General features: G+C 45.4%; 1 protein-coding gene across 1 annotated transcript in view; it reads right to left on the reverse strand.

Moving 5' to 3' along the window:
* Nucleotides 1-27,475, reverse strand: part of Zpr1 (zinc finger protein Zpr1) — an 86,337-nt gene that overhangs the window by 21,011 nt on the left and 37,851 nt on the right. Inside the window, exon 2 of the mRNA XM_075693913.1 lies at nucleotides 2,267-2,563. Within this exon, the coding sequence (XP_075550028.1) occupies nucleotides 2,267-2,563 (297 nt within the window). The remainder of the gene's footprint in view (nucleotides 1-2,266; nucleotides 2,564-27,475) is intronic.

Here is a 27,475-nt window from a genome sequence, read left to right on the forward strand (position 1 = left end):
GCTATTGTAGTCACCATAGGGATCAGGTGGAATTACCTAGCGAAAGCCAATTTTAGGATTGAAATCACAAAAGCATGGCCCATAGAAATGCATGAGTGCCATCCGGGACCTTCGGTAGAAAACAAATTAGCAGAAAAATCTAATAATCATAGTCAAACAAGCTGAAGTGTACTGTATATTCCACTCCACAGTACTGGGCATCTTTTTCTTCATTAATATAACATATTCTGTTAGTGACTGAAGTTGCGTTTCTCAGGATGTATATGTTGTGCAGTAAATTATTTTGCATTTATCATGAAATGACTTGTACTGTTTGTTTTATATACTATTTGAACCTCCCCCCCCCCGTAATGCCACACTGGCGCTGTGGGTTCTGTAATAAATAAATAAGTAAATAAATAAATAAATAAATAGTGCGTTGACATGAGACTGTCTCTCCATATACAGACGTATTGCAATTCAAATTACTTGTTTATCCTCTTTTCTTTTTTTTTTCTGCAACTCGGACACAGCTAAAGAAACTCTGTCTCTGGAGCTCTTGTTTGCTCGGCGCATTGGAAATCGCCGGGCCTTGAAACTTTTCATTTACAATTGAGCACTGAAGCTACACGTCACACCTGCCTTTTATTCCTGCACATATTTTCTTCGAAGCAAATATTCATTGGTAAAAAGTGATTATACGGTACTTTGGATCCCTTTACACATTTGGTGGGCAAAAAGCTCCAACCGTCACCCCCACTTACAGTTAATTTCGGAAATCATGCGTGCAAAGAAAAAAACTAAGTGAAATATCAGCAGCACATTCAAAACAACTGTGCTCGACAGTCTCACATTGTCATGCTTGTAGTAGTAAGCACTCATGCATGGACAAATCCCCAACACTTGACAATAGTGTCAGTCTCTACAAGGTAAGACTGGTTACGACTGTGGCGCCGTTCGCCAGTGATTGCCTTTATAGCAATGATGCATCGCTTTCTAGAACAACTTGCCCGTCATGATGCTGTCAGGGGCCACTGCTTCCAGGAAAGTGCTCTGCCTGACTGTCACGGATCTCCTCCGGAGAACACTCTGGCCGAAAGAATGGACTAGGCGACAGGTGTACCCACACAGATGCACATTTAATACCACCCACGCGACACGAACAACAGCACACAAACCTAACAAAACTAACACACAAGATACAAAAACTATCAGTACACACGAACCGGTAACACTGCCACTAGCGTTCTATTGAGAGTGGTTGGCGTTCGTGCTCACATCTGGTTCGGTGCGGATGTGGTGTGGTGTGGGTCCCGTAGCCGGCGTCGGAGTGGCGTTCGACGTTCGAGGGCTGGCGTCGCTGGCGGCGTCGTTGGTTGCGTCGTACACGCTCCCGGTCCAAGCGCCCGTGGAGGTGTGGCCGATGATGTTGGCGTTGGGGCACCACCCGGAAGGGTGGCAACAGCGGTAGAGACACCCCTGGCCGTAGCAGGTCGTGGCGTCCTCCGTGGACTCCCCGGAAGGGCTCAGGAATGGCAGGAAGTTTGCGGTGCAAAGCCGTAGAACACGAGCACGCCAGAGCAGTAGCCGGCGTCGCTCTCTTCCGGTCGAACCGTCCCCGACCAGCCAAGTCTCCGCTGCTTTCTTCTCTCCCCCTGTGTCTCGCCCTTCCTCGCCCTTTTATAGCCTTCTTGTTAGTCCACGTAATCCTTCTCTTCGTCTTCTTCTCTTCTTCACCAATCATCGCTTTCCATCTCACCGGATACTTCTCCACCAATCATCTCTTGTCACCTCACAGAGAACTTCCTCTTTATCTTCTTTTGTCTTCGGTTAATCCACGTCATTCTTAACGCCATCCTCGTCGTCTTCTTGAAACCTTTCTTCGTCTACCATTTTATTTTATCTTCCCTCTTATATGTGACACTGACAGAAGCTGGGAAATCATTCAGCGTTAGCATTGGCAGTGCAGAACGGTAGCCATTAGTATGCATAAACAACTGAAAAGCTACAGAGCGCCTTGTGTTTTTCTTCCAATTGCTTCAAAAAGGATTCTGCCCTAGCCACTGCTTTGTTTTTGCATAAGTTTCACAAGACTGAATTCCTTGCTCTATATCATTCGCTAAAACATCTGCAACCTTGCTTGTCACGTGCACCCTTTGCTGCTGAAGAAGTAAACTGCCACAGTGAAGTGGGCCGATTTTGCCACCGGTCGACGACTAACTGTCTAGACCGATCACGCAAACAAGAGAGCCAAGTGTTTATTAAATAAAGCAATGTAAACTCTTGCCTGGAAGAAAGGGTTCTCCTGGGCCAGCTGCCGGCGCATGCTGTCCAGCAAGCCCTCAACTGTGGTGAAGCGACCCGACAGGAGGCCCGCACCAGCCTCCAGCTCTAGTTCAGGCACGTGTACCGTGCATGTTTCGGACTTGAGCACGTCCCGGGCCAGGTCGGCAGGCTCCAGGACACGCAGCTCCAGTCGCACCCCCTGTGGCTCAATGCCTGCGCCACTCTTCACCTCGTTGGTACGATGGCCACAACGGTCACACGTGGTTGCCATAATCAGTACCTCCTTGAAATGCGGCACCTGCACACACAGACACCCCAAATTGCATGCTCATTTGAAAAATTTTACTTATGTCAATACTGCAGACTACTGCAGAGTGGTCCATGCCAGAGGGGCCTTACAAGTAACAAGCAAGAATCGTAACGAGCAAGTGGCAACCAGATAAGCCGGAAAAGGAAAAATGAAAACATGGATGCTATGAAAGAAAGAAAAACATACATTACAATCACAATGAAGGCACTTTATTTGCCTACAGGGTCATTTGCATCAAAAACACGGGATGGTATAGCGTTCCAGTCTAACACAGTTTTCGGAAAGAAGCTGTATTTATACGCGTTTGTCCTTGCGAAAATTGGAGCAAGAGCCTCTAAGGGGCACGTCTAGCTGTCCTAGTAGTGTGGGACCATGCATAATTTGGCATATTTAGCTTGACATTTCCTACAAGGCTGTTGCATGGAAGTCCAGCCGACTGATCTACTGCAGGATTCTCAAAATGGGATGTTACACTGGCTCATAAATATGGGGGTGAGTCAGTCCTGTATTTATTAAAGATGAAGTGCACTGCTTTATCTTAGAGGATGCAGAAATTAGCTGTACGACCCAAGCAGAAGTTGACAGAAGCAATGGCAACAGTATTGTCACGAGGTGGTGACGTTGAAGAACACAGGAGCAATACTGTGAAAGACAAAACTAACTTTGATTGGGCGAACCTGTGCCCACAACAACAGGCTACACTTATAGCACAACGATAGTGGCGAACACGATCGGCGATCGGCGAAAATCTGATCAGCAGGTCAAGCGCGTCGGCTTTTATAGATCAGTCGTCGAATGTTCCAGAGCAACCGCTGGGACCCGCGTGTCTTCCACAAAGTTCTACACTATTCGCGTCGCGCATACATACAATCAGATTACACAAGTTGCGGTGAAAGACGGTGGACGGAACCATCGATAACATTTCAGAAACTTCTTTTACATGCAGGTCCTGCGCTGTGCGATAACATTTCTTAGGCGGTGAGAAGTGGTCACCCGATAAAAATAAAGAAGTACATGTGTCATTACCCCCCCTTTTAAAGAGCATCGTCCCGATGCTATAAATTCATGTATAAGAGAGCAAAAAACAAAAGGGCACTTATTAAACAAAAGTAACAAAACAACGAAAAGAAACAAAGTCCAAAGGTCCGTTACGCGGAGCCCCGAAGTTCACTAATGCTGGTAGTACGGCTTGAGTCGTACAACATGGACTATTTCAGGTCGTGAGCGGCGCCACTGTGATAGCGAAATGCCGTCTGGCATGACCTCATAGTCCAGTGCGCCAATACGTCGGATGATCTTGTACGGTCCGAAATAGCGATGCAAAAGCTTCTCACTCAGTCCTCGTCAGCGTATAGGGGCCCAAACCGAAACACGGTCACCGGGCTGGTACTCGACGAAGCGTCATCGGAGGTTGTAGTGTCGGCTGTCAGTAGGCTGCTGGTTCTTGATCCGCAGGCGGGCGAGCTGTCGGGCTTCTTCGGCGCGCTGGATACAGGTAGCGACGTGAAGATTCTCCTCGTCAGTGACGTGCGGCAGCATGGCGTCGAGTGCCGTCGTCGGGTTCCTGCCGTAGACCAGCTTGAACGGCGTGATCTGTGTTGTTTCTTGCACCGCCGTGTTGTAAGCAAAGGTTACGTATGGCAGGACCGCGTCCCACGTCTTGTGCTCGACGTCGACGTACATTGCTCGCATGTCGGCGAGGGTCTTGTTCAGGCGCTCCGTGTGATCATTCACCTGCGGGTGGTAGGCAGCTGTCCTCCTGTGGCTTGTATGGCTGTACTGCAGAATGGCTTGGGTGAGCTCTGCCGTAAACGCTGTTTCTCTGTCGGTGATGAGGATTTTTGGGGCACCATGTCGCAGCAGAATGGGGGTGCGTGATAGGCAGTTGGCGTCCGAGTGTTTTCGTCCGGACTTGTAGATTACCGTGACGTCATATTCTTGCAGTCTGAGGCTCCACCTCACCAGCCATCCTGAAGGGTCCTTTAAGTTAGCTAGCCAACACAACGCGTGATGGTCGCTGACAACATTGAATGGCCTGCCATATAGGTAAGGGCGGAATTTTGCTGTAGCCCAAATGATGGCAAGGCATTCCTTTTCAGTCGTAGAATAATTGCCTTCTGCTTTTGACAGCGACCAGCTAGCATAAGATATCACCCGTTCATGTCCGTCTTTCTTCTGGACTAGGACGGCACCGAGGCCTAGGCTACTGGCGTCAGTGTGGATTTTAGTATCGGCGTCTTCGTTGAAATGTGCAAGTACCGGCGGTGACTGCACGCGTTGTTTTCGTTCTTGAAATGCGTCGGCCTGCGGCGTTTGCCACTTGAACTCGACATCAGATTTGGTTAGATGCGCTAACGGCTCAGCAATGCGTGAAAAGTCCTTGACAAAGCGCCTGTAGTAGGCACATATGCCAAGGAATCTGCGCACTGCTTTCTTGTCGATGGGCTGCGGGAACTTTGCGATGGCAGCTGTTTTCTGCGGGTCGGGGCGTACTCCGGATTTGCTGATGACGTGGCCTAGGAACAGAAGCTCAGCGTAAGCGAAACAGCACTTTCCTGGCTTCAGAGTGAGCCCTGATCATTTGATGGCCTCTAGTACTGTCGCAAGCCGCCTAAGCTGATCATCGAAACTTCCAGCAAAGTCATCCAAGTAAACAAGACAGGTCTGCCACTTCAATCCTGCTAACACCATGTCCATGACGCGCTGGAACGTTGCAGGCGCCGAGCACAGTCCGAATGGCATGACCTTGAACTCGTAGAGGCCGTCTGGCGTGATGAAGGCAGTCTTTTCGCGATCTCTCTCGTCGACTTCTATTTGCCAGTAGCCAGACTTGAGGTCCATCGACGAAAAGTATTTAGCGGTGCAGAGCCGATCCAATGCGTCATCTATCCGTGGAAGGGGTACACGTCTTTCTTCGTGATCTTATTCAGTCGACGATAATCGACGCAGAAACGTAGGGTTCCGTCCTTTTTCTTCACCAGGACAACAGGAGATGCCGACGGGCTTTTCGACGACTGGATGATGTCGTCGTGCAGCATTTCGCTGACTTGGTGCCTTACAGTGTCATGTTCTCGCGTCGAAACTCGGTAAGGGCTCTGGCAGAGGGGTTGAGCGCACTCTTCGGTTGTTATGCGATGCTTTGCAACTGGTGTTTGTCGAATCTTCGATGAAGTCGAAAAGCAGTCCTTGTATAGTCGGAGAAGACTTCTGAGTTTTTGCTGCTTACTCACGGGGAGACTTCGATTTACGTCGAAGTCCGGTTCGGGGACTATGGTCAGTGGGGTAGATGCGGCAGAATCTGAGAGGACGAAGGCATGGCTCATTTCCACAATTTCCTCGTACGCGATTGTCGAGCCCTTGCTGATGTGCTTGAACTCTTGGCTGAAGTTAGTTAGCATCACTTCCGTTTTACCTCCGTCGATTCGAGCGATCCCTCTTGCGACACTAATTTCACGGTCTAGCAGTAGACGTTGGTCACCCTCGATGACGCCTTCTACGTCGGCAGGTGTTTTGGTCCCGACGGAAATAACAATGCTGGAGCGAGGCGGGATGCTGACTTGACTTTCGAGCACGCTTAAGGCAAGGTGACTACGAGCTCTCCGGCGGTATCGCTTGATCTTCAGACAGGGTTATCGACTTCGACTTCAGGTCGATGACTGCGACATGTTGGTTTAGGAAGTCCATGCCGTGAATGATGTTGCGTGAACATTGTTGGAGGATAACGAAGGTGGCAGGGTAAGTTTGGTAATGAACAGTAATTCTTGCCGTGCAGATTCCAGTCGGCGTAATCAGGTGTCCTCCAGTGGTCCGAATTTGAGGGCCTTCCCATGCAGTCTTCATCATCATCAGCCTGGTTACGCCCACTGCAGGGCAAAGGCCTCTCCCATACCTCTCCAACTATCCCGGTCTTGTACTAATTGTGGCCATGTTGTCCCTGCAAACTTCTTAATCTCATTCGCCCACCTAACTTTCTGCCACCCTCTGCTACGCTTAGCTTCCCTTGGAATCCATTCCGTAACTCTTAAAGACCATTGGCTATCTTCCCTCCTCATTACATGTCCTGCCCATGCCCCCCCATTTCTTTTTCTTGATTTCAACTAAAATATCAACTAAGATATCAGCTAAGATATCAACTAAGGTATCACCTTCTCCCAACCTTCTCCCACCTTCTTAACCTTCTTCAAATGGGTGGCGATGTGTCCACTCATGACAGAGCAATCAGCCCCTGTGTCGACTAAGGCGGTGACTGCGTGGCCGTCGAGAAGCACGTCGAGGTCGGTGGTTCTTTGTCTTGCGTTACAGTTAGGTCTTGGCGCTGGATCACGGCTGTGTCGCGTTGACCTGTGGCTGGTATGGGACATCGTTAAGTCGTCTTTCATCGTCGTATTCTTTGCTTTCACACTTCATCGGGACGGCGGCATGTCGTTATGTCGTCGAGGTAGCTTCTTCGGCGTCTTTGTCAGCGGAGGATCTTCGTCAGTTCGACGAACAGCAACCGCACCTCGACTGTTGGCAGGGTTATGGCAGGGTCGTTATGTCGTCGAGGTAGCTTCTTCGGCGTCTTCGTCGGCGGAGGATCTTCGTCAGTTCGACGAACAGCAACCGCACCGCCACTGTTGGCAGTTTTCTGGATATTGGCTCGCTGACCGGCCCCGGGCTGGGCCAGTGGCTCTGCGGCAACAGGTAGCGGCCTGGTGACAGTGAATGGGACGGTCGTCGAGAGTTGCACTGAGTGGCGGCTAGCTAATCGGCGATGTCACGTGGGCGCTCCCCAAGCTGTGGACGCGGCGCGTTGACGGGGAACCCTCTCAGTCCCAAGTCGCGGTATGGGCATCGGCAGTACACATGGCTGGCTTCTCCGCAGTGATAGCAGAGCGGGCGGTGGTTGGGGGCTTGCCAAATGACCGTCTTCGTCGTGTAGGTGCGCTGGGTGACGGGATTGCGGCGTTACAGGGCCCTGGCGCGGTCGTGGAGGGGGGCCTTGACGGCGTGCGACGGCAGCGTAGGTCATCGCTTCTGTCTGGGGCTGCGGTAATTGAGGTTGCACCTCAGGAACCCCAAGCGATTGCTGAACCTCATCTTTCACGATGTCGGCAATCGAGGCCACTTCAGGCTGCGACGAAGACAGGACCTTGCGCAGTTCCTCGCGCACAATGGCCCTGATGGTCTCTCGAAGGTCGTCGGAACCCAGTCCTTGGATGGCGTACTGCGGCGTGGGCCCCTGGCGGTTATATTGTCGGGTGCGCATCTCCAGAGTTTTCTCAATCGTCGATGCCTGTGCAGAAAACTCAGCTACAGTCTTCAGTGGGTTACGAATAAGTCCAGCGAAAAGTTCTTGCTTGACGCCCCACATCAGGAAGCGAACTTTTTTCTCCTCTAACATTTCTGGGTGGGCGTGCCAGAAAAGACGGGCCATCTCCTCCATGAAGATCGCGATCGTCTCATTTGGCAGCTGCGCTCTGGTTCCTAGTAGAGCTTGGGCTCGCTCTTTTCACACCACGCTTATAAATGTTTTGCAAGAAGCCACTTCGGAACAGGTCCCACGTCGTTAAGGTGGCTTCTTGATTCTCGAACCATGTCCTGGCAGCATCTTCCAATGCGAAGAAGACATGTCACAGGTTGTCGTCGCTGTTCCAGCTGTTAAATGCAGCGACCCTCTCATACGTCTCGAGCCAGGTTTCCGGGTCCTTGAATGGTGATCCACGGAACGTCAGAGGCTCCCTGGGCTGCTGCAGCAGGATAGAGGACGCTGGGGCTGCCATTGGAGTTGCTTTGGCCACCACCTTCTTGATCTTCTCAGGTAGAAGTCCGTGCTCCGGGGGCAGCTGTTGAAGATGGCAGCTTGCTTGATGGTCCGGGACTATGTTGGTGTTCGCTTTGCGGTCCGGGCTTGGATCACGGCTTGTCAGGGACGTCCGGTACATGAAAGAAAAGCACCTCCACCAGATGTCACGTGGTGGTGACGAACACGGTAGCAATACTGTGAAAGACAAAACTAACTTTTATTGGGCGAACCTGTGTCCACAAAAACAGGCTACACTTATAGCACAACGATAGTGGCGAACACGGTCAGCGATCGTCGAAAATCTGATACGTGGGTCAAGCGCAGGTCAGTCGTCGAATGCTCCAGAGCAACCGCTGGGACCCGCCTGTCTTCCATAAAGTTCTGCACTATTCGCTTCGCGCATACATGCAATCAGATTACACAAGTTGCGGTGAAAGACAGTGGACGGAACCATCGATAACATTCCAGAAACTTCTTTTACATGCAAGCGCGTCCTGCGCTGTGCAATAACATTTGTTAGGCGGTGAGAAGTGGTCGGCCGATAAAGATAAAGAAGTACACATGTCAGTATTTCAACGTGTGGACCAAATAGATGTATGCAATAGTTACCATGGTGGTCAGCACTCTATGCAAAACAAGGGACAAGGAAACCAAGAATGTAATGACGACACAGCACTGTGCCAATAGACCTGTTCACTGTTCCAGTTCATCATTCTGTTAAGCAATAGGTAGCTTGCAGTAGACGTCATGGATGCCACATATTGTAGCTCCAATTTTCAGAGCGCTACTGGAAATTGGATTAGGATGCAGCTATTCACCATCCTAGTGGTACTTGAAATGTTGGCCACACCTTGTCTCCTTATGGTAACTGTAAAACCTCAACCCAAGCTTCTGACAGTGACTACCCCTATTCAGCGTACAGTCCTTCAGCACTACAGTCATCAATCTTCACTATACTTGTGGATAATTTTCTGTGGCAATGAAATAAAAGCTACTAGGTGGAGCTCCTGCACATCTGTTAGTACACAAAGTAGTCTGGCAGTTTTTGACAGATTAGCAGTGCAACTGTCGACAAAGACAAGAATGATGACAGGACGAGTGCCGACTTCTAAGTGCTTTATTATTTCCCAAAAAGAATATAGATATGTTGGTAACAACATGAAAAACCAGTACGCAATGACATGTGATCAACAAAGTAAGGTGACAAAAAAAAAAGTCAAAAGCCAAGGAAGATGAGACAGCTGTCTAATCTGTATGGCTGGCACATGTGACATTCAAGGATTGTACCTCCTTCCTAGACAAAAGAGTAAGGGAGCACTGATGCATAATGTGTCACAGCACCATTTCAACGGCTTGTGTTATTTCCCTTGCGAGTCTGTTTTCATGCTTGCCAACAATAGAGCAGCACTCAAACCTGGTTTTGCAACCATACTGCTTGCAATGCGCTTTAGTGATGGTGCTTTCTGCAGGTACTGAAACAGTTTAGCATGCTATTTGTGATGGTCTTGCATTTGTCAAAACTGATGAGGATAGCTATAGGGGCTTGTTGGTACGGCACATCTTATTTTGTTGTAGCACAAGCTGAACAAGGACAACAGAAAGACACGTCTGACACACACAGCGCTAGCTTTCAACAACGGATTTATTTCCCGTTCTCGTCGCTATATATACACCCTCGAACAACCGTCATACATCACGTGTAAAATTTTGGTAAAGTTGAACAAAGTAATAGACTGGGAACCACACATAAGCAGTTCTTTGACTCACATATTCACAGACATGTACACGTTCAGCGCGAACAAAGATAATTGAGCTCTTTTGACGATAATAAAATTGAAGGTTTACGTACGCATTATACTTCCACCATTATAGATATGCCATGCCTCTACCATAAGACGCGTATCTTCATTCTTGTACCTGTACAATATTGCGCATTCATCTAACTCTGGCGTGCAGTTACAATCTTGGCAATGTAGGGAAAGATTATAAGGCGATCCCCCGGTTAACGACCTTTTATGTTCCATTAGCCTCTGATTGATGCACCGTCCCGTTTGCACTACGTAGAACTGGCCACAGCTAAGGGGAATTTTATAAACCACACCCATACGACAGTCAGTAAAAGTGTTGTTCTTATTGTGCTTCACTGGACAAATATCTGTTCTTTATTTGCCTTTTACCTGCTCCTTTTTCCTCTGTACGGCAGCGCATATCTTGTGGGGATGCGTGACTCTCACGCCTCCCCTGAGATCTAGTTTTCCCGCATAGCTCGTCTCCTGCAGGGCGGCTTCGCCCGCCGCGTGGCCTGGCGCCCGCGGCGGTTGGAGTGGTTGAAGCGCAGTGCGAGAGATGCCGCTAGTGTTGCGCTGCGGCGGGGGTACTTAGGCGCGGGAAAGAATGGCGCTGGGCTTTTCCCGGCGGGTCGGCTAACAGCGAGAACGTCCCACGCGCCGACCCATGCTTCTGCGAGACCGCCTCGCGTGGCCGCCTTCGAACGCGCCACGATTCACGTGACCATACACGCGAAGGACCAGGCGTTGGGATCCAGCATGGGGCGAACATATTCGCCCGCTTCCGGTCGCGGTGAGTCGGACTTCTAGATTTTTCGCGCGCCCATCGGCATGTTTTGCGGATAGCAACTCGGCTAGCAGGCATTGATTTATGAAAGGTGCAATAAATGCCCTTGTGATTGTTTGCACTACTGTACTGTCGTTCCATTGTCCCAAGAGTACGGGAGGAGAGACCCCACAATCTTACCTAGCTTATTGGGAGCAGTGAAAGCAACATTAACATCATATCTACTTGCAACTTCTTTAAGCCTGTGCGACACTGAATGAATGTACGGAATAGCGACTACTCTTTTTTTTTTTTGCTATTACTGCTTTCTGTAATCATTTCCGTCCCCCTCGAAACCAACTTCTTTAGGCGCTCATCCACAGTGGCCACTGCTACACTCGGATAACCTGCTTCTAATAGGCGGCGGACCTGCGCATTAAAACTAGCGCTCATTTTGTGCATGCAGGATCTGGTGAGAGAAGACTTAAGGCACGACATAGCAATTCCGAATTGCCATGTCTTCGCAACTGTCTTAACCCACTAGAAGTGACCTTTGAAATGCCATGTGATGGGAGGATTATATTCCTTGACATCAAGTTTGTGCTCACCGATAACAAAATCTGCTGGTGTTACGAACCTAGGGCAAGTAAGTCACTTTTACCATTTCATTCCGTGCATACAAAGCTTGTGAAAAGGGGGATCGCGAAGATGTGTTTCAGTGAAGCCCTGAAGAAATCATGCCAGCACCTAATGCACGGTAGCTTCAGCCGGCAAGCCTCGCATTTAAGCTGCGCTGGTTACCCGAGCCACGTGCTTGTTAAAAAAAATATTATTGGGTTTTACGTGCCAAAACCACTTTCTGATTATGAGGCACACCGTAGCGAAGGACTCCGGAAATTTCGACCACCTGGGGATCTTTAACGTGCACCTAAATCTAAGTTCACGGGTGTTTTCGCATTTTGCCTCCATCGAAATGCGGCCGTCTTAGCCAAGTGCTGGTGTCAGTTGCAGAAGGACTGCTGAAGAAGGCACAGCAAAGCAGTTCGGAGCAGGTGCATGGTTCAAGCCCTGACATGAACAAAAGAAAGGTTGCTGTCATCCCCTACATACATGGGTTCTCCCATAGATTAAAGAAGATTGCTGGAAGGAGCGGCATCAATGTTGTATTTTCGGCGCTTAATAAATTAGTCAGCCTGTGTAGAAACACAAGGCCAGAAAAAATCGCATGTAACGCATGCAAAACAGAACATAAAAACAAATTCATTGATTGCATCGCGGGTTTGGTATACCACATTGCTCTCGGGTGTGGACGATCCTACATTGGTGAAACAGGCAGATGCACAAATGACAGGCTACGAGAACACAATAACAAAGTAAACAACTTGGCCGCTGACGGCTTTCTTGCCATCCATTGCGAGAGATGCAAATGCAAACAGATTTAAAGAAACAGTCATCATGAGTAGAAGCAGGTGTGAGATGACGCGCTTGATAGTAGAAGCTAGACACATATCAACGTATGGCGACGCATGTGTCAGTAAACCTTCCATTTCATTATCCTCAAAAGAGCTCGATTATCTTTGTTCGCGCTGAATGTGCACGGTGAAGAAAGAAGCAGTACGGTGGAATACAAAACTAGCTTTTATTGGGCAAACCTGTGCCCACAAAACAGGCTACACTTATAGCACAACGATAGCGGCAAACACGGTCGGCGATCGTCAGAAATCTGATCAGCGGGTTAAGCGCGTCGGCTTTTATAGAGCGGTCGTCGAATGTTCCAGACTAATCGTTCGGACCCGCGTGCCTTCCACAATGTGCTACACCATTCGCGTTACGCGATGGAATCAGATAACACAAGGTTCGGCGACAACAGACAGCCGGGTAGAAGCATCGATAACTTTCCAGAAACGTCGGATACATGCAGGCGCGTCCCTCGTTGTGCGATTACATTTGTTAAGCGGTGAAACGTGGTCGCCCGATAAAGATAAGTACACGTGTCAATATGCGAGTCAAACAACTGCTTACGTGTGGTTCCCAGTTTATTTCTTTGTTCAACTTTACCGAAATTTTACACGTGATGTATGATGGTTCGAGGGAGTATATATAGCGACGAGAACGGGAAATAAATCTGTTGTTGAAAGTTAGCGCTGTGTGTGTCAGATATGCCTGTCTGTTGTCCTTGTTCAGCTTGTGCTAGAACAAAATAAGATATGTCAAAACTTAAATATTAGAGTTGAAACATAACGCTGAGTGGCGTATTTTGTCTTCTCTCGATATAATGCTGCAGTAATTACATGTTCTTGCTTTTTGTTCCCCAGCTTATACAAACGTGAATAAGACTGAGGGACTCATTTCAGTACTGTCACACATGTGCATCGCCTTCCTTTCACTGACACAGAAAACTATCCACAGCCATGCTCAAACACCCAAGCTACACATAAGTGAAGCATTATCGAACTATATATACTCCTTGAATGCGCACCGTCTTTCAAAATACCACATAACAGCCTCCACACAGTCAGCATTTATGCCATCCAGACATAACGCCTAAACAATAGCACTTGGGCAAAATGCAGTCCTGTGCAAGGAGTGTAAATACAGACACAACATTGGCTATAGTGGAGATCTAGGCTGGTTGTAATAAAATAGGATGCAAGCTCTAAGCAATACTGAGGGCATGTGACCTCAGAGTTCCTGTGCACTACATATTTTATTTTATTTAATTACAAATACTGCTGTATTCAAGCAAGACACAGCAGAAGCACGTACAGACAGTGAATACAATTGTAATGCAGGATAGAATGAAGTGGTTATATATAATGTTTTAACTTGTAACATAGGTAAAATATTAACAAAACTATAAAATTATAGCCTGTGCAAAGAACCATTTAATTCATTCTATAATTGAATGGTTAAAGGGAAAAAAAATAACAGTCTAGGTAGGATCCAAAGGGCACATAATATTTAGCAAGTGCATGTGCCTAGTTGGCTGGAGAGAATGGTTGCAAAACTTGATAAATGACTGGCACTGAGTGCACTATCTTGCATAGCAAGGAAATGTGTTCACAAGTCCGTTGCTACTCTAACAAAGAATGGGCAGCTTGTACTGTCGCTGAAAAGTTGCGATCATACCTCTGGCAAATTGATCTAGTCGCCTTTTTTTGCACTGTTTAAAGTTTATCAATGTACTGTGAAAAATGCGGTGACCACACAACAGAGACATACTCAAGAAACTGGCACACTAGGGACTTGCATGCCGTAATTCTGTTGCAGTGCAAAAGGACGAAGACGTAGATGAGATACACAGGATGAGTGCAGACTCTCAACTGAAAAGTTTACTGAAAGAGATTGCATATGTGTGATTGCAACACACAAGAAAGCCAAGGAACACATGGTCAGATACAAATATGAAAGTTAACAAGGCATAAAAGTTTAAAAAAGCAAAAATCAAACAAAAATTGCCAGAAAAAATGAGACTACGAAGGCAACAAAATAAAAAAGAACACAATTATGTAGGGTGAGCGCACATATATGTGTTCCTTGTCTGACAACAAAACTAAAGCCTGACTTATGCATCTGTCCCCCATTCTTCTAATATGAAAAGCTTTAATTATCTCACAAGTTGTTTGGCATTTATGTCTAGAAAGGACTTCAGTATCTACCACCATGGGTGTGAAGCCGCATGTGTGACAGATGTGATGTGTTAAGACTTTTTTAATGATTGACTGTGCTATTTTAATTGGATAATGAGGCACCTGCCACTCTGTCTCACATGTGAGCGGAATTTGATACCCAGTCCTGTAAGGTACAAATGTTGACAAGTGCTTTAAACACTGCAACCACCTTGCCTATTATCACACTGCTCAAATTTCCTCCTAATGAGGGGGAAAATCCTTGACAGCTTCCCCGGAGCCGAGACAACCGTCCTTACCCCGTATCTATCAGCAACATTCCTTAAACCATGCGACAACTTGTGAATGTACGGCACCACATCAAACCTTTTTTGTTTATTTTCCAGTTTACTTGTATTAACTTGACTGGGATACTCGGCGGCATGCCATGTGCACATAACTTTCTTACAGCTGACCTGAGAGCCGAGTAGGCTATCCCTTGTTTTACAACTTTTGAATGAGTAGAAGAAAAATCAAGCGGTGGTTTCTTACACCTAGAAGAGTAATGCCAACAAACACAATTGGGTTCAAACATGAGGCACAGTTCTAAGAACTGTAGCTTGTTATCCTGAGCGAGCTCAAGTGTGAAATTGAGACCAAGGCCACATTCTCTAAATTCTTTCAACATATCAGTTGCTGTTTTGTTATAATTATCAATTGAAACCACCTTAGTATCTCATCTACATCTTCATCCTTTTGCACTGCAATAAAATTATGTTACCATACCAACTCGCCCAACATTTGATTGTATTTGTATGCCAACAGCTTGCAATCGATGGTGGCAGTACTTGAAGTGTGCTTCAGGTAGCCAAGTTTTCTTTATGCGTGTGCACAGGTTAGACATAAAATATATTCCAAGATAGTTGAACTTGTTCACATGAACTAGTTTTTGTTGTTGGGTTCCATACTCAAAGTGCAAATGGTGTTTTTTCTTTATAAATGTCATGACTACTGTGTTTTTAAAAACTAATTTGCATTTGCCATCACACAATTTACTCGCAGAACAAAGAAAACACATTGTTCAATATATTTTGATCACGAGTGCTCGCTATATTTAGTGTATAAGACACAATCATCGGCATGCAAACAAATTTTAACTGGGGTGTTAGCAACAACATCAACTACATCATTAATATAAATAACAAACAGGAAAAGGCCAGGGACTGAGCCCTGTGGCACAATCGAAGTTATGTTAACAGATCGAGACTGCACATGATTAAATGTGACTAACTAAGAACGTATGCTCAAGCAGCAATCTTTTAGAAAGGCACTCAGCTTCAAGATAAGTTTGCTGTGACAGACCAAGTCAGAAACATTACAATCGATGAAAACTGCGTCAACCTGGCCACGAAGGTCAAGTGCTGATGCAATGTCATGCATGAATTCTATGAGCTGAGTAACTGTTGAGAGATCAGGTTGAAAGCCATGCTGATGATGTGAGAGAACCACATTGCTGTTTAGGTATTCCACAATATGCTTGTGAATGATGTGTTCAAAAAACTTACACAATGACAAAATCAGAGGTACTGGCCTATAATTGGTTAAAACTTGTTTATAACCAGAATTAAATGCAGGAATACCATTAGTGTTTTTTTATATGAGGAACGAAGCACCTGTCTAGTGACTTAGTAAATATAGGTAGCAGGCATTCTATTTGGAGTATCTTTTGAAGAACATGTTTGAGATATCTGGTCTAAACTTTTAGATGTGTCATGTCAATTTGAAGCTAAAGATTTTGACAGAATTGCCTGTCTGGTTGGGAAATTGATTAGGACTTTCAGACTGACTTCAACTAAGTAGGTGAATCTTATTAGCCCGACGTTTCAGAGCCCGTCTGGCTCCTTCTTCAGGGGTTGTTCTTCGAGGGTGGCGGTGTGCATATCTTAAAGGGCCTTTTGTAAAAGAGGAGGGGAGAGCACGGAAGGTGCGGAGACACTTCACAGACGGGAAGGAGGGAGGGGAAGCAAAATGGTGAGATGGCTGCAGTGGTGCTGGTTGGCTGGGATGACCAGTGCTGGGGGAGCTTGACCAGTGAAGGGTGGGGGGGGTTGCGGGGAGACGGTTTGGTGTTGGTGAACTCGAGCGGGAATCTACCTGGCTGGGTGTCCTTCTTCTCGTCGTGTCGCCAAGGCCATGGATATACACTGAGGGTAGGTTGCCCTTCACGCGGTTTATGTTACCCCCCTCCCCCCCCCCCCCCCCCCCGTATTCTGAATGTGCCACGACTCCAGTAGTAGTCTTTTTCGCAAGTTCGTCTCTGTTTGAAGGATTTGGGTTTCTTGGAAAGCAATTTTGTGGTTGGCATATTAAGAGTGTTCGGCAACGGCACTGCGTATACGGTTGAATGTTCTGACGTCGTTCTCGTGCTGTCTGATTTTTGGTTTCCCCGATGTAAGACACCGGAAAGTCAGCACAGCTGGTTTTGTAGACGACGCCTTGAGCTTTTTCTTTTGGTGGACGATCTTTTGGTTTAGGGAGGAGGATATTGAATGTATTTATTGGTTTGTGCTCCACTTTGAGGCCTTCTTTTTTCAACATTCGGCTGAGAGCTTAGCTGGTACCTCTGACGCACGGGATGGACACTCGTTTCTGGGGTTGGGGAAAAGTCAATGGCCGAAGGTCCCGTAGTTTGTTTCTTCTTTTTTGCTGTCGGGTTGTTTTTCGAATAGCGATTCCTTTTAAGTTCATTGAGAACCATTCTCTTTTCTTTCTTTTGATCCAATTCTGATGAGGAATGAGTTTCGGCTCTTTTGAATAAATAATTTACAACAGACACCTTGTGGTTTGCCAGATCGTTGGATTAGAAGTGAAAATAGCGGCCCGTATGGGTTGGCTTTTGGTAGACTGAAAATTTTAGAATTCTGCCTGTTTGTGTAACTTGTACGTCTAAGAATGGGAGCGATCTGTTCTTTTCGCGCTCATATGTGATCTGCATATTCGGGTCTATGGAGTTTGTCTCTGCAGGTTTTCGATTTGCCCCCTCTTTACGATGAAGAAGCAATCATCCACGTAACTGAGGAAGACTTTTGGTTTTGGGGAAAAAGTACTTGGAGCTCTTTCCTTGGTACTCTCCATAGTCAAGTTAGCCATAGCCACGGAAATTGAGGCCCCCATAGGAGTTCCTTTAACCTGTCTATGCAGGTCTTGCTTTTTATCATCTTCGGATGGTCATCCTGTTTATCCTGTGAACCTGCACCGTTCCATTCACTTGCGCCAGTCTCAAGCATGTCCGAAGCCTATCTCAGCGATATGCCAGCTGCGATACCAGCCTTTTCGCTCGACGTTTCCTTCGGCCTCCCAGCCACATCGACCTACACTTCAGTGGATAGGGGAACAGTGGTTGTGGCACCACTCCTAATTGTCTTGTTTTCACTATGCAGATGCGTATAATTGCCTCTCCTAATGCTAAAAAATCTGATAACTGCTACCAGGTACAGTTCCCGTGTCCACAGGTGTTACTTGACACAGTGTACAAGTGTTTTTCGGTCATCCTACTGTGATTACGTTCGGGGGATGTCGAGACTAACCCTGGACCTAACACACATTCCAAATCTCTGCGTGATATTGAATCGCTTCCTTCTGATCCGTCAGAACAAATGAACGTTTTATTCAAGCTGCTTAAGGATCTTCCCACTCAAAATTCCAAAACACAATCCAAATTAGCTGCTGATGTAAAGTCAATAAAAAATGGCCAGAAAAAGATTGAAACAAAAATGACTGGTCCCCAAGATCACTTAGATTTACTCGAAAAATTTTAAAACACAGACCACATAACCAAAGAAATGTCAGACGTACATGTAAAGGTAAACAGTACGGCTTGTCGTTTGGAAGCGTTTGACTTATGCCTCGTTGACTTTGAAGACAGATCGCACCATGATAACCTAATATTTTGTGGTATCGCTGACACCAAAGAATCATGGAAAGAAACTGAGACCAAGTTAATATCAACGATCAAATCATTCTGCGATGCATTTCCAGATGACGCACTCCATCACGCACATCACCTCGGCCCTTTCGATCCTAACAAGTGTCGCCCCATAGTTGCAAAGTTTTCACATTCGAAAAGCTGGGAGAAAGTGTTCGTGCTGTGTGATCAATTAAAATGAAATAACCTTACAATTAGCGAAGACTTCTCGGCTCCCACCCACGTTGCTCGCAAAAAGTTAGCCGAGTTCGGTACCAGTCACCCCGGTTCTCCCAACTTTAAACTCCGCTACAACAAATTGTTTCTGCACAATAAATGCTATATTTACAAAGCGCCTACCCACAGCGTTTGTAAAAGAGCGCAGAATGCATCTGGCACATTACAGAATCATTCGGTTCCACTACCTGCGTTACAATAGGGACACGTAAGGGGTAGTGGCCTAACATCACAAACAGCTTTACCTCAGTTGCCTATTCTTTTTACAAATATCAGAAGTCTTGTGAATAAATTTCATTCTTTATCTTTGTCAATCGACACGTGCGATGCAAAATTATTGCCTTGACAGAACCTTGGCTTCTTGCACATGTGCGCGATTATGATCCTTTCTGTGGCGCCGGCAATTTCACTATTTACCGCTGTGACTGATCTGCACGTCGAGGAGGAGGCATCCTTCTCACAATTTCTAAAGATATTCCATAATTTCATATAGATATTAAACCTGAACTTGAAACCATGTGGGCTTGCTTAACATTCAGTCACACAAACATAATCCTCGGCGTTTGCTACCGCTCACCTTCGTCATCTGCCACTTTCACTGAAAAGTTACACAATGCTATTATTCAAATTTTTTCGTGTTTTCCCACAACACCGTCATTCTTACTCGGCGATTTTAATTTTTCAAATTTAATATGGAATATGCATCCACCCACCATAAAGCCTTTTTCCGTTCAGGCTAAAGATTTCCGTGAACTGTGCTCCCCATTTTCATTTTCCCAACTTGTGACTCGGCCTACCAGATCATCAATCAACACCGCAAACATGCTTGATTTAATCCTAACTAATCGACCAGAACTTGCTTCCTCTATAACATACCCACCTGGTCTTATGACCATTCCTTATTAACATTTGGCTTAAAAGTCTGCTATCCCAAAAGGACAAAAGTTAAAGTTATACACGATTACAAGAAAGCCAACTTTGAAGCCATTAACAATGAACTATCGTCATTTATTCAAACTTTATTTTGTTGATTTTGAGAACCATTCGGTCCAGTCAAATTTGGATATATTTGTAGACCAGGTACGCCTATTAACTGAAAAGTTCGCTCCTAATCGTGTCATCACTTCTAATCCACAATTCCCTTGGTACAACTCTTACATGAAACGCCTATCTAACAGAAAAAAAACACCTCTATCGCTTAGCCAAACCATCTGCAAGTGAAACAACTTGGGAAACCTATTACGTTGCCAATCATGTGTACTTAACTTCACTAAAAAATGATAAAGACAATTACTTATCTCATACATTACCTGATGTGCTTATGACAGATATCCAAAAGTTTTGGCGTGTCATTAATCCATCTTCTGATAGCTCTATCACCTCGAAAGACAAGTCAGGTGAAGTTATTCCGAGTGAAGCTTGCGCAAACATTCTTAACGAATCATTTGCAAATAATTTTTCCACTTCATTGAATATTGATCCACCACACACAGAACACTACACTATCTCATTATGCAACCCATAGCTCTTGACTTCTCTGGTATTGCTAGGCTGATTGATGATTTGCCTTTAAACTCAGCCCCCACTTATGATCCTATTAATAGTAAATTTTTGAAAAGCACTAACACATTCAGTTCTGTAATACTTGCTAATATTTTCAACAATCAATAAACATTGGGACTCTGCCTGCTCGATGGAAAATATGGAAGGTGGTTCCGTTGCATAAGTTGGGTAACAAAAGCTCACTAATGAATTACCGCCCGATTTCGCTTACCAGCACCTGTTGCAAGCTTCTTGAACATGTGATATTTACTACTCTCGTTACTTTCTTGACTTGAACTCATTTTTCACCTCAGCTCAACATGGTTTTCGCAAGACATTCTCATCTGAAACTCAACTAATATCTTTCACTCATCGATTACACTGTATTTTAGATAGTGCTTCCTGTGCCAACTGTCCAGGGAAAACACGGGGAAGGCGGGAGATGGAAATTTAAGATGATGAGCAAAACGAGAACAAGGTGGAAGCAGGAGCCAACGTTTCAACAAGACCACTTGTCGAAACGTTGGCTCCTGCTTTCACCTTGTTCTCACTTGTCAAAACGTTGGCTCCTGCTTTCACCTTGTTCTCACTTGTCGAAACGTTGGCTCCTGCTTTCACCTTGTTCTTGTTTTGCTCATCGTCCTGTGCCTACTGTGCATTTTTAGACTTTAGCAGAGCATTTGACAAGGTTCAACGAACCCACGAACTGCTGCTATTCAACCTTGACAGTAACCTGCTGAAATGGAAAAAAATGTTTTCTTACTAACCGTTACCAGTTTGTTACTGCGAATAATTATGACTCATCATTGACAGAGATTCGTTCTGGTGTGCCTCGGGGATCAGTACTAGGGCCCCTACTTTTCCTGATTTATATTAATGACCTACCTTCTTCATTGACATCTCACATTCACTTGTTTTCTGACGATTGCGTGATATATCGTGAAATAATTACTAACGACGACACAAATGCTCTTCACTTTGACTATGTGATTGATTGGTGTAACACTTGGCTAATGTAACTTAATATTAATAAATGTAATGTTATGCACATGTAGAGGAACACCATACTCTTCCTACTTACTACATAAATAAAATTCCTCTAGAACCTGTTAACTCATACAAACACTTAGGAGTCCATATAACAGCAAGTAAAGCTAATAGCATGCATATCACCACCATCCTTAAAATTATTACTTTACCAGTCATTAGTGCGTCTTAAATAAGAATACGCTGCAGCTGTGTGGGACCTGTACCATGAAAACCTTATTTCTTCCCTTGAGCTTGTCCAAAATAATTCAGTCTAACTCCCCTTTTCAAATTATAACCATACCGCTAGTGTAACATCAATGAAGGACAATCTATCGCTTCCATCCCTTGCATCTCATAGAACAATAGCACATTTGACACTGTTTCACAAATTTTATTACCATTCCTCCCTTCACAGTAACTTCATTTCTCAGCCTCACTACCTGTCGAGCCGCATCGATCATCACCATAAGGTCGGACTTCAAACAAGCAACACTAACACTTTCAGTCAACCTTTTTTTTTCCAGATCATCATGGCAGTAGAACCACCTTCCCTGTGAAATTGTATCTATTGTCGACAACAAACCCTTTCGTAAGGCATTAGCTAACATTACCTAACGCGAGTTAATGACATCTTAGTTGAAATCAAGAAAAAGAAATGGGCATGGGCAGGACATGTAATGAGGAGGGAAGATAACCGATGGTCATTAAGGGTTACGGACTGGTTTCCAAGGGAAGGGAAGCGTAGCAGGGGGCGGCCAAAAGTTGGGTGGGCGGATGAGATTAAGAAGTTTGCAGGGACGACATGGCCACAATTAGTACATGGCCGGGGTTGTTGGAGAAGTATGGGAGAGGCCTTTGCCCTGCAGTGGTCGTAACCAGGCTGATGATGAACATTGTATAATTACGAGTTATTAACATGTTATTTCATTTACTTGCCGTACTTGCAAACGACTAAGGGCAACACTGGTTAACACAGTACTAACAGGAATTATCAAGATGCCATTTTGCTTACATTACCTGCCGTACCTAAAAACATTAGGCAAGATATCACATAGTATTGTACAATTAAAAATTACTGATGTGCTACATTGTTTATTTTCCGTATTTATTGTTAAGCTTCCCATTTTCCCACTCCCCTCTGTAATGCCTTCGGGCCGTGAGGGTACCATAAATAAATAAATACTAAATAAGTAAATAAATAAAAGAATAGCTACACAGATGACTTTATTCGAAAAACAACCCGACAACAAAAAAAGAAGAAACGAACTTCGAGAGCTTTAGCCGTTGACTTCTCTCCAACCCCGGAAATGAGTGTCCATCCCGTATGTCAGAGGTACCAGCGAAGTGCTCAGCCGAATGTAGAAAAAAGAAGGCGTCAAAGTGGCGCACAAACCGATAAACACTTTCAATATCCTCCTCCCTAAACCAAAAGATTGAACACCAAAAGAAAAAGCTCAAGGCGTCGTCTACAAAATCAGCTGCGCCGACTTTCCGGCGTCGTACATCAGGGAAACCAAAAATCAGACAACACGAGAACGACGTTAGAACATTCAACCGTATACGCAGTGCCGTCGCCGAACACTCTGAAGACACCAACCACAACATTGCTTTTCAAGAAACCCAAATCCTTCAAACAGAGACAAACTCGCGAAAAAGACTACTACTGGAGTCATGGCACATTCAGAATACGGGGAGGAGGGGGGGGGGGGGGGTAACATAAACCGCGTGAAGGGCAACCTACCCTCAGTGTATATCCATGGCCTTGGCGACATGACGAGAAGAAGGGCACCCTGCCAGGTAGATTCCTGCTCGAGTCCACCAACACCAGAACGTCTGCGCTGCCCCGTAACCTCCCCCATCATCCATCACCGGCACTCTCGCGGGTCGAGTTCCCCCAGCACTGGTCATCCCAGCCAACCAGCACCACTGCAGCCATCTCACCATTTTGCTTCCCCCCCCCCCATTCCTTTATGTGAAGTGTCTCCCCACCTTCCGTGCTCTCCCCTCCTTTTTTACAAAACGCCCTTTAGAAGCTGCCCACTGCCACCGCCGAAGAACAGCCCCTGAAGAAGGAGCCGAATGGGCTCCGAAATGCCGGGCTAATGAAATTCACATATTTGGTTGTAGTCAGTCTGAAATTCCTAGTCATGTCAATTGTAAGCATGAAATGCTTTTAGCTCCCGCTGTCAGCAGCCTTCAAGTGACCTTGAGCCAAAAGCCAGAGCTGTTATCCTGACACTCAAACGAGAACATCCAAGCAAGTTGCGAGAGCAAAACGAGATCCCCCAACCCTTTCTACAGGACCATGTTACATATGCTAGTTAGTGCCTACCAGGTGATTATAAACATTGCTTCCAAGTTCTTCCTAATGTTTGTTCACAACATCACTCAAGCTCTAACTTCTAGTACGCGGAAGTTTTATTTGTCATTTCCAATCATCATCAGCGTCAGCCCATTTTATGTCCACTGCAGGATGAAGGCGATCTCCAATTACCCCTGTCCTGCGCCAACCGACTCCAACTAGCGCCTGCGAATTTTCTAATTTCATCGGCCCATCTAGTCTTCTGCCTTCCTCAACTGCACTTCCCTTCTCTTGGTACCCATTCTGTAACCCTAACGAGTCAATGGTTATTTAACGTGCACATTACATGACCTGTCCAGCTCCATTTTTTTCTCTTAATGTCAATTAGAATATCGGCCACACCCGTTTGCTCTCTGACCCAAACCACACTCTGTCTCTTAACGTTATGCCTAGCATTCTTCCTTCCATTGCATTTTGTGTGGTCCTTAACTTGTTCTCAAGCTTCTTTGTCAGTCTCCAAGTCTTTGCCCCATATGTCAGCACCAGTAAAATGCGCCGATTGTACACTTTTCTTTTTAATGATAATGGTAAGCTTCCAATCAGGAGCTGACAATGTCTGCCATATGCAATCCAAACCATTTTTAATCTTCTATGAATTTTTTTCTCATGATCAGGGTTCCCTGTGATTAATTGACCTACGTAAACATACTCCTTCACAGACTCTGGAGGCTGACTGGCGATCCTGAACTCTTGTTCCCTTGCCCGACTATCCATCAATATCAATAATCCATCAACTCTTGTCTTCTGCCTATTAATCTTCAACCCCACTCTTGCACAATCTCTGTTAAGGTCCTCAATCATTTGTTGTAACTTATCTGCAGTATTGCTGGATAGAACAATGTCATCAGCAAATTGAAGGTTGCTGAGATATTCGCCATCGATCCTCACTCCTGAGCCTTCCCAGTTTAATAGCTTGAATACTTCTTACAAGCACGCAGTGAATAGCATTGGAGAGTTTGTGTCTCCTTGTCTGATGACCCCTTTCTTTACAGGTATCTTCCTACCTTTCTTGTGCAGAATTAAGGTAGCTGTGGAATCTCTGTAGATATTTTTCAAGATATTTATGTAAGCAGCCTGTACTCCTTGATTACATTATGCCTCTAGAATTGCTGGTATCTCGACTGAATCAAATGCCTTATTGTAATCTATGAAAGCCATATAGAGAGGCCGATTGCACTGTGCGGATTTTTCAATGACATGACTGATGACATGGATGTGATCCATGTCCTGCTGTTCCCTTGGTTGACTAAAATCCAGTGTTGCCCTTATTCTATTGTAGATTATCTTGGTGAATATATTATATAATACTGGAAGTAAGTTAATGGGCCTATAATTTTTCAATTCCTTAACGTTTCCCTTTTTGTGGATTAGTATAATGTTTGCATTCTTCCAGTTTTCTTGGACCCTTGAAGTCGATAGACGCTTCATATAGAGAACCGCCAGTTTTTCAATCAATGTCTATGTTCGATTAAATTGACTGGTATTCCATCTTCTGCTGCCGCTCTCCCCCTTTTACGTCTTGCAAGGCCTTTCTGACCTCATCCCTAGTTATAGGAGGAGTTTCTGTATCCTGTTCATTACTGCTACGAATGGAGGCATTCTGGCTCCTCTGGGTACTGTACAGGTCAGTATAGAATTCTTCTGCTGCTGTTACTATACCTTCGAGGTTGCTGATGATATTACTGTGCTTATTTTTCAGTGCATACATCTTGGTTTGTCCTATGCCAAGTTTCCTTCTCACTGATTTCAGGTTGCGTCCATTTTTTACGACTTCTTCAGTCTTTCTCACGTTACAATTTTGAATTTTGTATCCCTTATTTTCGCCTTGTTGATCAGTTAGGACAGTTCCGCGAATTCTATCCTATCTCTTGAGTTGGACACTTTCATTCTTCGTCGTTCCTTTATTAGGTCCTTTGTTACTTGGGAGAGCTTGCCTACTGGTTGCCTTGGTGCCTTGCCTCCCACTTCAATTGCTGCCTCTGAAGCAAGCCTAGTTAAGATTTCATTCATTATCTATATTTAATCTTCATTTCTTTGTTCTAAGGCCGCATATTTGTTTGCAAGTACCAGCCTGAATTTGTCTGCTTTTACCCTTACTGCCTCTAAGTTGACCTGTTTCTTGACCAATTTTCTCTTTCTCTGTTAACCACCCCTTATGTAATACCCCGAATCGGGTCTTAAAGGTAATAAAATGAAATAAATGAAATGAAATCCTAGCTCTCACTAACCTATGATCACTGCACTTTACCCTACCTATCACTTTTACATCCTGCACTATGCTGGGATCGGCAGAAAGTATGAAATCAATTTCATTTCTTTTTTCGCCATTAGGGCTTTTTCCAGGTCCACTTTCTGTTGCTGCGCTTCCTGAAAAAGGTGTTCATTATCCGCAGCTTATTACTTTCTGTGAATTCTACCAGCATCTCTCCTATAGCGTTCCTAGAATTGGTGCCGTAGTTGCCAACTGCTTGTTTGGCAGCTTGATTTTCCCCCACTTTTGCACTGAAGTCTCCCATTACTACAGTATACTGAGCTTGCACTTTTCTCATCACCAATTCAACATCTTCATAAAAGTGATCTACTTTATCATCATTGTGACTGGATGTTGGAGCATAGGCTTGTACTACCTTTAATCTATACCTCTTATTAAGTTTGATTAGAACTACTGCTATCCTCTCATTAATGCTGTAGAATTTGTCAATGTTGCCCGCTATGTCCTTATGGTTAGGAATCCTACCCCATATTGCTTCTTATCTGGGAGACCTCTATAGCAGAAGGTATGACCGTTAGTCAGCACTGTATAGGCTTCTCCAGTTATAATCTCACTAAGGCCAATGATATCCCAAACAATGTCTGATAGTTCCTCAAGGAGTCCTGCTAAACTAGCCTAAACTAGCCTCCAATAGTGACATGCGAAAGGCAGATACAGGACACCATACACTTCAATTCTGGAAAATGGAATTCGCTGCAGATCTACTGCGCTCGCCGAGCAGCTATGTGGCATGGCGCTGGACACATCTGGAAGCGCTGGTTTGCCTTCGATGTACGATACTTGCCAAGCTGCGGCGTGGCGTGGTGCCAGAAGCATCTGATGCGCCGCTTTACCTTCACAGAGGAGGGAGAAAGTTAGGAGAGCATTATGTCACGTAGCCAGCGAGTGCTCTGTGAAGCCAGCCCTTTGCTCAGTGGTGGCTTAACACACAGTGCACAGTATGGGGTGGTGCGGTGTGGTGTGGTCAAGTGTGCTGTTGCAAACATGCACTACACCCATTTTAATGCAAAGAACGGGTAAAGCATGCAGACACGGACACAAGAGAAGTGGACAACATGAACACCCGCGTTTGTGTTGTCCACTTTTCTTTTGTGTATGTGTCTGCATGCTTTACCCATTCTTTGCATTATGAATCCTTACCAACTAGCTCAGCTTTCTGTCATTCTAAACCCATTTTAAGATTGTGGCTAATATCATCTCCAACCAATCTGCTTTGCTGGTTGCCATCTTATGCTTACATCTACTCTCTATTACAGGAGAGCCAGAAATTTTTTTAGCAAAGGGTTGTGCACACCTGTACAATAATTTACTACAATGTCTGGCAATGGCGAGAGAGGACAAACATTAAAAACAGGGCTATTGTCAGTATCTTGTCAAAACACGGATTTAAAGTACTCATTAAAGGCGTTGGTGATAATTAGATGGTCAAAGTTGTGGGGTCTCTCACACCCGTGCTCTTGGGACAAAGGAACGACAACACAGTAGTGCAAACAATCACAAGGGCATTTATTGCACCTTTCATAGATCAGTGCCTGCTAGCCGAGTTGC

This window comes from Dermacentor variabilis, chromosome 5, assembly GCF_050947875.1.
Source record: "Dermacentor variabilis isolate Ectoservices chromosome 5, ASM5094787v1, whole genome shotgun sequence".
Classification (NCBI taxonomy): Eukaryota; Metazoa; Arthropoda; class Arachnida; order Ixodida; family Ixodidae; genus Dermacentor; species Dermacentor variabilis.